Source organism: Mauremys mutica, chromosome 10 (assembly GCF_020497125.1).
Source record: "Mauremys mutica isolate MM-2020 ecotype Southern chromosome 10, ASM2049712v1, whole genome shotgun sequence".
Lineage (NCBI taxonomy): Eukaryota > Metazoa > Chordata > Testudines > Geoemydidae > Mauremys > Mauremys mutica.
The window spans coordinates 64,234,843-64,248,660 of NC_059081.1; the positions used below are offsets into that span (position 1 = coordinate 64,234,843).

The following is a 13,818-nucleotide window of genomic DNA, read 5'->3' on the forward strand; positions in this document are numbered from 1 at the left end:
TATTTTTGGCCTTGCTCACCAGGCTGCTGACCTTCCTCATGGATAATTTCTCCTAGACAGAGCCCAAACTAGGAATACATATATAGCACTAATGAGCTACAGCTTCTGGCACTATGTACAAATGTAGCATGCTGACACCAGGAAATTGCAACCCTGATGATATCATCATTTTTTATTTTTTTTTTAAACCCAATGAGATTGTCAGAACCCCAGAGAATTTACTCTCTAAAAGGTTTATACTGTCAAGCTGTACCTTTCTTTAAGTGCTATTACTACAATCATAGGAATTGCCATGTTCATAATTGCGTGTGAGTAGTTCAAATTGTTGTTTTCAGAGAGCATTACAATGCACTTGTCTACACTGAGTCCACAGACATGTTGCTCAGCCACCTACCCTTGTTGGGTCCTTCTGAAGTTCCTCATTCTTCTTTCTAGTCTTGACTACTCAAAACAATTTGGTGTCATCCGCAAGTGTTGCCATTTCATTGCTCCTCCATCTTAATGGATATATTATACTATACCGGTCTTAGTTTCGAACCCTGAGTCCTCCATTATTACTATTCTTCCACGCTGAAAATTTTGTTTCTGTCTCTAATCCAAATTTTACTCCTTAACTGCTTTTCCTATTATCCTGTGACTTAGTTTCCTTAAGTTACGTTTGTGAATGTTTTTCTCAAATTCCGAATACATTATATCCATCTATTCTCCTTTATCCACTGTTCAGTTTAATTTTAAGAGACTGGTGAGACACTATTTTCCTTTACAGAGGCTGTGCTGGATCCCTATATGGTCATATTCACCTAGGTGCTTTATAGAATTCTATCTTTAACTACTGTTTCAATTCATTTACTCAGTGTAGTCTATAACTACCTATCATGATCACCACTAGCACCTTTTTAAAAACATCAGTTACTCACCATCCCTATTCAGAGTCTTGTCCACAATTCTTACATTTAACAGTTTGAAATGAAACCAGAATCAGGAACCACAGCATACAATAAATGAAACATAGCTTACTGAGTTCAGAAATGGTTGATGTATGATTTACGAATTTATCCATGGTCTGTTTCATGGAGAATCATTTAAAAAAAACAACACCACATAATAAAACCCACACTACCTAGTATTACACAAATGCAATTGTATGGCTACGCAATTTCCTTAAGGAGTATTCTAACAATAAAAAACAGAAGCATGTCTAGTTTTGTAATCGCACTAAGTAGAATTGGGGTGAGAAGTGTCGGGGGTATGGAAGAAATAAAAACCAGCAGAAAATGGCATGCCTTAAATGGTGAACATTTATTATTTGCATAGTGCATTATGAGCCTATTTCTCACATCCCTGTAAAATACAATTTCATAAAGGTATCCATTCATTTATTTCAGGAAACAATTTAGAATAATGTGTGGGGCCCAATGCTAAAAGGGTATTTTCAGAAAGGGCAGTCGTTTATATACTCTTATTTTTCCCTTACCTATCGCTGTCTCACTTAGGTGCCTTTTCTTTCTTCCCTCTGACAACTGTTCAGATGCTCCTGATGCTGCCTGAGGTTTGGAATTAAGTAAATAGCCACTGCTCCATTGTTTGAGAGAAGCACTATGTTGATTATATTCTGCAACAGAATAAGGATTTCCAAAGTTTCAGATTCATTTTCATTAGATGCAACTTACAGCCAAGCTCACTTTACAAACAATAATGAAAGAGCTACAGGTACTTATAATCAGAAACATACAAAGTAAATAGTGTAACAATCTCTGATCTGTGTAGACACAAAAAATCGAAACCACGGGGGCCAAATTCACCTCTCAGTTATACTGATGCAATCATATTGACCAACTGATTTATCCTAGTGTAACAGAGGACCATCTAGCCCTTTGTGTCTTTTTTGCTCATAACAGTACTACAGCAAGCATTTCAGCAAGCATTAACTCATATTTTGAAAAGGACCGTTTATATGTGAGCAGTTAGAGCTGTAAGAATAGCTTTAATACCAAGCACAGGGCAAAAAGCAGTTAAGGTGGAAGAGGCACAACGTATGGTACAGTGGAGATAAGGGATATGATGTAAGGCAGATTTCCTGCAGAATGCAATACTTCACTATCTCACAGAACTCACGTAAAACGGCCTTATTATAGTTGCTGCTGCTACCTTTTTATGCCATACATATATCACTTTATTAAGCTTTTCTATACACACAGTCACTTTTCCTTTCTCTCGACAAAGTCTAACCAACAACTAATAAATACTAGGCAGCTGACCAGCTGATTAACCAAAGAAATTATTTACATAGTAAGAGACGGAAAAATCTATAGCTTTAAGTAACAGACAAACTCACTTAAAATAATTAGTCATGTCCTGATTCAACAAGGTACTTAAACCCTTTTAAGTACTTTACTGTATCAATGCCTTCATTTTTAACTCTTCCAGCACACTGACATCTCCAAGTAGTGCAAGGATTCTGGGGATGGCCCTTACCCCTTGTTTTTGTTCTGCTATAATTGTATCAGGTTAGAAGTTCATAGAATCATAGATTATTAGGGTTGGAAGGGACCTCAAGAGATCATCTAGTCCAACCCCCTGCTCAAAGCAGGACCAATCCCCAAATGGCCCCCTCAAGGATTGAACTCACAACCCTGGGTTTAGCAGGCCGGTGCTCAAACCACTAAGCTATCCCTGCCCCCCAAGTTGATATAATTAAAGCAATACTCAGTGCGCACATAGCTATACTTGTATAAAGGTGCTTATATCAGCATAACTTATTCCTGAATGGGAGTAAGCTAATAAGAATATGCTATACCTCTATACACACCTTCATACTGGTAAAAGGCATCAGTGTTAGGGAACTGTACTACTTTGCTCAGTTTCTAAACCAATATAGGTATAGCGGTACAAAAACAGTGTTTAAATAAGCCCTCAGTGACCATGTGGAGGGGTTTGTTATCAAGTTTCTGAGCTCATTCTGACTGCAGCAGCACCTCTTAATGAGAGCAATCAGCAACAGGACTATAGGTTATTTCCAAGTCATCTCTACGTAATTTGCTTAGCAAGGACTTAGTGAATTAGATGAGTCAACAGCATACTGGTGTGAAACACCTTTTGGCACTGGTTGGTTTTATATTCTCACAAATACAATATACTGGATGGAAACGTATGGGCCTGGTGGCATTACAGCGTTAGCCACTTTCCTACCTCCACCTGAATACTGGGTGGAGCATTTTAATCTCTTGGGTAGCCCCCTCAATAATTCTTGGGAACTAGTGCAGAAGGCCAAAGAAAAGGAGAACCAGGTGTGTTTATGCAGGTCCAATGGTGCTCACACCCAACCATCAGGAGGAACTACACCTGTTATTCTAGCTCATAATTATAAATAACAAGAAGGGAGAACTGTGCAGCAGCCTCAAACCCTGTACAAGTTGCAGGATAGAAGATTTTACCTCCCCATTCCATTCACACTTACTGTATTTGGAATCTATGTGAGTGGGATGAGTTTCCCCCTCGATTCCTTATTACCTGCCTCCTCCTAACTCCCATGCCTGTTATTCTCCCCAATAACTAGTCTAGTGATCTGTTCAGATTGTAAGCTGTGTTGTACATGCTAGCCATGCAGTGAGTAAAAGCATGATCCCTGCCCATCTAAAAACACTAAACAATATTTAAGGCAGCATCCAGTAATACAAAAAGAAAGTGTTGAGAAACTAGCTAAAAAATAAATCTTGCACGCATTAAAATATTCTGCATCACATACCATTGGATGGAGACATTTTAAACTCTATCCCTAGTGCTGAGGTGTCAACAGGATCTCCTTTGATCTTGTCCTCCTTCAACAATGTTTCAAAATATATATGAAGAGGGATATCTATAAAACAAAGGAAGAGATATATACATCCGAGATAGCCAGCCAGCTATGGACCCAGGAGTTCTACACTGGTATTACATTTCTGAAAAATCTATTGATACAGTCTGTGGTATATTCTGTACAAACAGCATTGCGGCCTCAAGCCCACTAGCTCACAAAGAGTGATGGTGGGGCAGCCCTGACACAATTGACTGGCTGCACGTGCTGGACAATGTCTTCAGATAGCGAAACTGGAGAGGGGCCAGGGGGATGTATTTAAAAAAGGACAAAAGTGAAGCCTGACTATGAGCAGCAGCAAGACAGACATTTTTGGAGAACTGAACTATTAGCTCTCTGGCACACCCTGTCATGAGTGTGGGGGATGACTGGCTGGGGGCGGGGGAGAGAGACTCAGAAAGTAAGAAGTGAAAGATGCAGACATGGACTCTGATGTGAAGTTATTCCTGACAATCTCATCTTTGTCCACACAGAATATGTCTTTCCTGACAAAAAAGTGTGTATTTGTTTTTAACAGCGGGATAACTAACATGCATTAGCTATGCCCCTGTGAAATCCTAGTGGAAACCAGGCACCTGTAATTTTTACTGTGCGGTAGACAAGTGACGTCAACACTATGCCCCCTGCTGTGTGGCTGACCTCACCTAGCTACCCTGCAGTAAAAATTACAGGTGCTTGGTCTGCATTAGAATTTTACAGAGGCATGGCTAAAGCACATCGATTATCCCACCGTAAAAAAAAATCCAAAAAAGAACCCACGCCACCAGATTTTAGCAGTGAAGACAAAACCATAAACAAGCCAGAAGGTGAGGGGATCGTAGGCTAACATGACCCAATGCTCTGACAGCTTGTTTAGTCTTGAAAGTTATGTCAGATTAAGTTAGGGTGTGAATTTAAAGCACACTTGCTATTCCTGAATAACAACATGCGTAGGTAACTCCTATTCCAGAATAAAACTGTCCACACAAGAAGTTATTCGGGAATAGCTATTCCAGAACATCTCCACTGGTGCTCAAAAAGTCAGTGTTGTGGAGAGCACATGTTGCACTTTTATTTTGTGATCTGCAAAAGCCTCAATCTAGCCAAATGGGTAGAATTATTTGGTATTTTTGAAAACTGTTATTGCTGAACGCCCTGGGGTAATTTCAAGGTAGGTGCCCTATTTCTGTCTCCAACAAAGAAGGCAACAGAGAACTCTAACTTGCTTCCTGGGGGAGACTTAGTCTGCAAAAATATCTCAAGTGCTTAGGAATTTAGCCATTGTAAAAAGGCAGAAGGACTTACAAAGATGTCTCTGAAAAGCCCTTCAGGAAACAAATTTACAAAAAGGGAGCAAAGAGAGGAATGAAGACTTCTTATGCTTGGAATAAAGGAAGGTAAAGAGTCAAGGGAGGTAAGTTTGACAGCTGGGAAATTAAGAAGAAAAATAAGACTAATTTAAAGGGCCAAAGAGTGGACAATAATTTTCCAACATTTACATACCATCTTAATCTCAAGTGTCTTGGAGATCTGCAAATACAAAAATCTTTCTACAAGCAATTTTTGTTAACCAAAAAGTAACTGGTACTGATCTAAGTAAGTTCTTTGTCACAGGATTAATGGGTACCTGCAAAAGATTTTTTTTTTTTAATTGGGCCTGTACATTTTCTTCTTCTTTATGAACTATAAAAATGCCAGAAAGGTTTGTTTTTGACCTTAGAAATATACCTGATTTTTTTTTGTACCTTAGAAATATTATGACTCTCTTTCCTGCTTGCTTTTTTTTTTATTTTGTTGGGGGAGCGAGGGGGGAGATAAGTTGAGAGGATCACCTGGATGTCTTACAGACTGGAATATGTACTCCCATGCCATACCTAAAAGGATAAGGATATCTGCCCCAGTTTATTCACAGGCTCTGGGCACAATCAGCACATACCACATTCAGATTCTCCTTCAAGATTTGTCCCATGCAAGTCTGAAACTGCCAGTTGTCTAGTACCAATATTCATGGATTTCTATATGTCTAAGATATACTGCAGCCACTGTCAAATACTTAGCAAATATCCATGTTGCTGTAGATATGCTGGAGGGCAAGACTCCATACTAGTAAATGACTGTTACCTATCCAAAAGCAAATATATTTTGGTAAGCCAGTCCAACTGTATTATCTTATTTGGTTGCCTACAAAATGGGAAAAAACGACCATCACCAACTTTTCCTTGCCTTCTGCTCAACAACTGGTTTAATGGCTCCCATTCTTAAGAAGGAGTCCACTTCTGCTCTGAGCAGTGTCTTATGAGAGAGATCTCTGAAAAGGGATATATAAAAGGACTTGGGAGGCAACATAGATGAGAATGAGGCCACATAGCTGAACTGTATAATCTCAAGCATGCGGTGCGCCATTGTATTTCCACTATATGCTGCTAGGACATAAATCAAATGGTCCCCACAAGAAGGAGGGACAGGAAAGTAGACAAAATAAGCTCCTGGCAATACTTCAAATGTGAGGCCTGCCAGATACAGAGGGTGTACAGACAGCAGATACTGTAGCCTAGCCTCTGTTTAAGTGCTTTTCTTTATTCTGTCTCATGATTGATGAGGCTGAAATTTCTGGGAAAGAGAGCAGTAAGTCCCCAGAAGAAAGGTGTTGTCTTTGGTATCAGAATGAGTACAATGCAACATCCCTCTTTGTTCAGGCTGAGTAAGCTCCAGTGACCTTGTAGTAATCAAATGTCCTTCATTTTCTCTATTTTTATGCTGAACAGATCATCTTAAAAAAGGGAAGCTTTTCAGTTTGAGACAAATGTTCTTTAGAGAGCTGGTCTATCATTAGAAGCATCCGCTCTAGAGGTCAGGAATACAGGAAGGGCCAGAGAGACTTTCAGAACCAAACACCAACAGAACTAAGACTTCCTAATACATTCCCCATGTCCATGATGGTGTCTTCTCATCTTTAATAGAGTGGTGCAGAGTCCTCAAAAATATAAGATTCCTCAGCATTTTAATTTAATTCAATCTTATTCTTAAAACGGAAGAGAATGAGCCTAATTCTGGAAAGAATGGTCCTGGACTGAGGGCTCAGGGACAGACCCAAGGAGCTCCCAGCCTCATGTTCAAGCTTCTGTGCTTGGGGAGCCCTCAGCACCAATGGAGTTTCTGCACTGTCCAGTTTCAGTCTAAAAGCAGCTTTCCTTTCAGCTGAAGAAGTCTCCAGGCCAAATTAAAGCAGGGGGGATATAAATCCATCTCCAGGAACATGAAGGGGGAAGTGCACACTCAAAGACCCACAGATAGATTGGGTGTAACCAGAGTCAAATCAGCCGTGACACTTGTAGTGCTAAGTCGGGGTCAAACACCTTTTTCTGCACAACACTGCAGAAAGGCCAATAAAACATTCATTTTAAAGCAAGTCTCAACTCCTAGAAACATTAAAAAAATTAAAAACAACTTTTAACTACAGAACCACCAGAAAAAAACAAAACCCTTGGGAAAAAAGCAAAACAAGTTAAGCTCTTTGGGCATGGAATGAAAGGCCTGTGACCAAAGCTAGCCATGTAAACAAAAGGAAATGAGATGGCTGGAACTGCACGGCCCTTTTTACAGCCTCAGCCCCAAACATTCACTGCCAAGACAAGGTGCTTGTGATTTCAATAGGCTTTGTTTTCTTGAAGGGTCATGGATTTCTTTGGTGCCACAATGCATATTCTTCATATGGAAATATACAGAGGCAATTTCTGAAGTAACAGAGTTTCTAACAGCAACATTACCTTGGCCACATTGCAGATATATAGTATTTTTTATTTCAATTCTCCTGGTTTAAGTGTTAAACATATATTTTAATGAGCAATGCAATTGAGTTAGGGTCCCTGTCAGAACACACCAGTTTTGAATTTCCTGACTGATTTTTTCACCACCAACTTAAAATGTTGCATTTACAATATTAGTATTTCATACATTTATCTTAAAGGGACATCACCACCTGAAACTTACTCAATTAAAAACAGTAAAAATTAGTTTTAAGCTCTACACATGTCCAAGATCCCCCAATGAGTTTTGTTTTTTTTTGCTTTTACAGTCAAGTCTGTCTTACATTTTTAAAAAGAAACACATCTCACCTGTCTCTGTATGAAAGACCTACATAACCAACAAGGTGAACTGGCCAGTTGTGCAAGAGAAACAATTAAACACTAAATGCTATCAAGTGTACAAAATAAATGAACTAAAAAAAAAAAAAAAAAAAGGAAAAATATTTTCCCTCTGGTGTTTTTCAGTTGTAGTTATCATAATTGCTACATGCATCTATAGTAGATGCAATATTTTAGAGAGCAGGATGAAATTTTAAGTTGACCATGTCCCTTTAAAATCAGGGGTTCTCAAACTGGGGGGTTAATTTATAGAGGGAGGAGTCACACTCAGAGGCTTGCTATTTTGAAAGGGGTCACCAGTACAAAAGTTTGAGAACCACTGCTTTAAATTATACTAAGGGCATTTGTCAAAGCACCTTTTGGCAAGTAATAAGCAAGCGAGAAGTATTTCTTTTAAGAGGTTCATTCATAGCCAAAGCTTTAAACGTTTATAAAAACTAAGTCAGACCATAAATTTTAGGATTTTTATAATACAACTGGCTGTTCTGTTGGGAATATGGAATTCGATGTCTTACCTGAAGGGAATGATAACACAGGATGAAGAGAGGAATCCACCTCTGGTATATGTTGTTGTACTATTCTGGATGATGTACCATGCTCAGAACTGCTCCAAATGGAGGCTGGAGCCATGCAAGGCATCTGTGTATTATATGGAAACGAGGCATCTCTAGATAGCAAAGCCTGCAAGGATATTCACAGAAATGTCATCTGAAATGTTCATTTTCCAAAACTGGGCCAAAGAGATAGATATTGTAATGAGAGCAACGACTCAATGCTATGTAAATCAGAAGTGCTCTCACACAACCTTCGATTAGCATAGAAGTGATAAATATCTACTGTCTGGAAAAGTGATTTTGGACTATGTATAGCATATCTGAACGAAAAATTAATTTGCTTCATTTGGAGCTAGTAAAGAACATAGAGTAGCAGCATTTTATTTCCAAAGTAGTTTCCAAATCAGAAGGTAATTGTTCCCAACCAATACGAAAAATCTGGTACTCCCTATGAACAAGAAACAAAAAAGCCAGAGTTCCAGTTAATTTTCTAGTCAGGGACAACAAACGTGATCGGTACATACAAAGAAAATATTTTTGCCATTATAATACCAAACTAAACATCTTTTACTCAGCTTAAACAACCTGAATATCTTGGTACCTGTACATCTCCATACATTATTGAACTCTTACACAGAAACCCAATTATACATAAAGTTAACAACATTAAAAACTGACTTGAGCATGCCATACATTTACATAAAGTCTCACAGAGGAAAGCAAAGTCTTTGCCTCATAGAAACTACAATCTAAGATAGACAGCACAAACAAAAAAAACCCCAACAATACATGGGAATAATTCAGGAAAGAGATGCAGTGGGAGTAATGAAGAGGACAATGTAGAAAGAATTTCTGGGAGGAGTGATCTGAAATAAGCTGAGAGGGAGCGGAGGTTTTGACAAACAAGAAGATAACTTATCCAAGTGTAGAGAACTGGATGATGGATGGTGAAAAACTATGTGCTGAAAGCAGGAAGAAATGAGAGCAAAAGGGGGTAAAATTATATTGAGCTTTGAAAGTAAGGATGAAGATCTTGAATCTGAAAGCCTGTGAGACATCCTATCACTCTGAAGGACTGGGAGCAGTGGCAGAGGAAGACAGCTTAACTACAAGAGATGTCAAGGCTTCATAAAAACATTTCATATAAAAAACAGTACTGTTCATGTCATTTTCAGCATTAACAGATACTAAGGCTGAAGTTTCTGTCTTCCTCCTCACTAGCTGAAAGCTTTCACACACTGTCCATTTTCAAGTTGTCCAAAATGGCTCTTAGCAATTTTAACATTCCAGACAATAAAGTCTGTCCTTCAGTAGAACCTTGCGTGAGAGGGAAGGGAGGGAAACAGGGACCGTATGGACACTTCACAGCCTCCTGCAACAGCAGCTTATTTAAATAGGACTATTTCCCTTCTCCTGCATTATAACTTCACCTTAATAATCAATAGCAGTAATGGGCATATATGAATTCTTTGTTTTCTTAAAAAATATCTTTGTGATATGAAGGACAAACAAATAGCCTGACTTGGTTGACACAGATGTCAGATAACCAAATGAAGAAAAAGGGTACATTTGTAATTTTAACTTCCCTTTCTTCCTAGAGTCAGAAAGTAGCACTCCCTGTAAAAACTCCCTGCTTCCTGCCTTATAAGACCTCCCAACATGCATTCTGTTGATTACATCAACATTTTCATTCATCAGTGGTGGAGCACTGATTCTATCTATGGTCTAAAAAACAATCCATTCCCTTCCCCCAACCTCTAACAATGGTTCTTATAGGTGACTCCAATATTCTTATTTAAGGAGTAAAATAAAACTTTTGGAGACCACTCAGTATTAAATAAAAATGTTTTTCCTTTTCCCTCCATAAACAGATTCCCTACTCCAGTATTGATCACAGGGACTTCTACACTAATCATGTGCATGCTAGGATTTTAGAGCAGAGGGGGATCTCCTGATTGCTTGGGATTACATTTTGCAGGTTTGTTCAAAGGAGGCCACTGCAATATTTTTCCTAATAAAACAGAATTTATTATTATAGCCAGGATCCTCCAATCATGTGCATCCATGTTCAACTTTAAACATGAGCAGTCCCATTGAAGTCAGTGGGACTATTCATATGTTTAAAATTAAGCATGCACATTAAGTGTTGGCAGGATTGGGGTCTTTGTTTGGATATTCCACATATCTACTAAGGGTGGTCCTTGAAGAAAAAGAAAAAACCCAAACAACAACAAAAGTTTAACACATTTCTGAACACCATAAACAAACTCGAATGGCTCACAGGAAGCCACTTTGACTTTGATTTTTAAAACAAAAAGAAGTGACCTGCTCTATACTTATAGCTATGCTGGTATAAGCTGTATCAGTCAGGGGTGTGAAAAAAACCATGCCTCCTAGTGACATAGCCATGTTGACAAAGCCCCCAGTGTAGAGGCAGCTGTGCTGATAGAAAAGTGCTTCTGTAGGCACAGCTAATGTCATTGGGGAGGTAGTATTTCCACACTAGCAGAAAAACTCCCACTGAAGTATGTTACCTCTAGAGGGCTATGCCGACATAGCTATGCTAACATAGCCTCTCTAGCATAGTTATAGTCTGTATTTCCTTTAGCGGCTAGTACCTTTCTAAAAAGCCAATACAATCTCTTGGATATGTATTTTTCAAACTGCCTTATCAGCCTATTTACTTGAGAAACCTAAAGGACTCCAAGGAGAAATAAATCAAATATTTCTGATAAAGTACAAAACTTTCACTTGAAATCTATTTTTCTTTAACCATTAATCACTGGGCTGAAACAAACCCCAGAAAATACACAGATAAGGCTGACATCTTTAAAACTGAGAGTTTCAGTCTTGACTTTGGATTTCCTGTTTTAAATCAGTTTGTTCCCCAACATTATTTAGGACATATTGTGAAGTTGGTTAAGTCTGCTTTTTCACCTGCTTTGAAGTGCATACAGTGTAGTCAGAAATATTCATCAAATTCTAAATCTAGTTTAAAACAGTAATTAAATTTACAAGCAGTGGCTAAATGATCTTTATGTTTTTGCTCATGTTCTCTGCAGTAAGTCAACTAAAGAGACACTATTCCCAAATTAGTGTTCAGATCATTCAATATAATGGTACACAAACAAGGAAGTAAAAAAAAAACCCACAACCCTATATTAGCCAATTTGTAATTCAAGAGAAAATAATGATTAACACATGCAAAAGAAGAAAATGGTTAGGAAAAGATATTTTATTTTCAAGCTCCTAAGAAGGTTACTACAAACAATGACGAGCTGAGAAGAATTTGACCTTGCACTGTTAGGAATGTCTGTTATTACAGCTGGTTGAAAAATTTCTGACAGAACAGTTTTCTGTTGGAAAAGGCTGATTTAACTAAAACCAAAATGTATTGCAGGAACTTATTGATTCTGTTGAAATTTTTTGATGAGAAATTACCTAAGTGGTTTGTTTCAAACTTTCAATACAGTTAAAATGCTTCATTGATATGGTTGGAAAAAAAAAAAAGCACTTCAACACTATCAAAATGAAACTTTTGGATAATGTTTCAATATTTCTGAAATAACTTTGGGGGGAATTTTCATTCAATGGGAAATTCTGACTTTTCCGTTACAATTCAGGACTAAAGGAAATTACAAAAAAAAGTCTGAATTTCCCACACAATGAAAACTCTGAGTATTGACCAGCTCTATCCATTATCCCCACTGAATACAGCGCTCCAACAATTGACAAGTGGTTCATAAAAGCTTGGGACATTCTCTATACAGAATCTAAACAGCCTTAGCAGAGAGACATCTACGGCAATCTTTTATACAGAAAACATCCGTGGAAACTCAATTCCTTTATCAGCTTCTCCCCCAAAGAGCTTGCATTTTTTAAACTTATTCCACTCCGCCCTTTTTTCCCCCTTGAAAGCGCCTATAAAATCTGAGGTATAATGTCATTCCTAGTATAAATTTAATAACAAGAGTACATGATTGTGTTAATTATAAGGAGATGCAGTGTATTTTGAAGGAACACATTTTTTCTGTTCTTCGGAGTCTATGAAAACTAAAGAACATGCTTATGGAATGACAATGAAAAGTATCAGAAGTTTATTTTGTTATTTGAAACTACAAGGGGAAAATACACCCAAAGGAAAAGCTAATTCTCTAAACATTACCCAGGAATTCTAATCTACTCATCCAGCAATTTATCTTCAGCATTGTTTGACTTTGCTGCAGAAGAAATCAGAAAGGGCAAGCAGAAACTATTCCCAAATTCAAAACACATCCTGATCCAAAAAGATTATTTGTAGCTTGTTAGTGTGATAAACTGATGATGAATCATTCAGTGATTACTGCCTTTGTTCTGGGAGGATTATTAACTGAACAGTGTTGCTTAAATGCCAGTTATATCAAGAAAGGGAAGAAAGCTTATTACAAGGAAGAGTGACATAAATTTGGTGCAAAACCTTTTGCATTTCAAGTTTTTAATTCTGAAGTGAATACTAATCAGAATCAGTGTATGAAACAAAACAAAAAAATCAAACAGCGAAACGTGTTGACTCTTGTACGTTTCTGAGCAATCCTTGGAAGTGAGACAAAATGTAATAAAATAACATTGAGCTCTGCGGTTACAACCAATTGGCCAAAATTCAGCTCTAAGTTACACCAATGTAAATCTGGAGTAAATCCAATGAGTCAATAGAGTTACCTCAAATAAACTCCATATACTAGATAGCAGGTCTGCTTGAGATTATGCTTGTGAGGAGCCTGGACACAGCTGAAAAGAAAACGCTTCCTCAGAAATGCACTCCGAAATGAAAATCTAGTTGAAAATCTGAAAGAAGAGGATGCCTACTCACTCCAGATATCCAGATTAAAGCCTATACTTAAGCAATCAGTAGCCAGCTAGAATTCTGATATGGAATTGACAAATTATCCTGTTGTGAAGTTGTCACATTTCAAAATGGGATGCTAGCAGCCCCAATTAAGCATCAAACAAATTGCAAATAATTGTTTTTCTTTTTTGTCAGGAGTGATTTATGCATTCATATGGGCAGAGTTTAAGTGGACTTCTTGGTGAATTATCATTGATTTGGTCATTATACAGTTTTTGCTTTAATAATAGAGCCTAGTGTCACAATCAGATCATTTGTCTGTCTGTTGGCCTCTCCTCCAAGCGGAGTTCCTCATTTATTTCATGAATGACAGATGTTCATATAGGATAAATACACAAGCTTTTCATTTTGTATGGGGTACTGAATGTTTAATCTAACAAACTAAACTCATTGCTATTTCTA

General features: G+C 37.9%; 1 protein-coding gene across 2 annotated transcripts in view; it reads right to left on the reverse strand.

Moving 5' to 3' along the window:
- KANSL1L (KAT8 regulatory NSL complex subunit 1 like) overlaps positions 1-13,818 on the reverse strand; it is a 100,491-nt gene that overhangs the window by 16,417 nt on the left and 70,256 nt on the right. For both annotated transcript variants that reach the window (XM_045031985.1, XM_045031984.1), the window contains exons 7-9: positions 8,493-8,658; positions 3,746-3,856; positions 1,475-1,612 (exon numbers count right to left, since the gene is read on the reverse strand). In XM_045031985.1, coding sequence (XP_044887920.1) covers positions 1,475-1,612; positions 3,746-3,856; positions 8,493-8,658 — 415 coding nt within the window. The remainder of the gene's footprint in view (positions 1-1,474; positions 1,613-3,745; positions 3,857-8,492; positions 8,659-13,818) is intronic.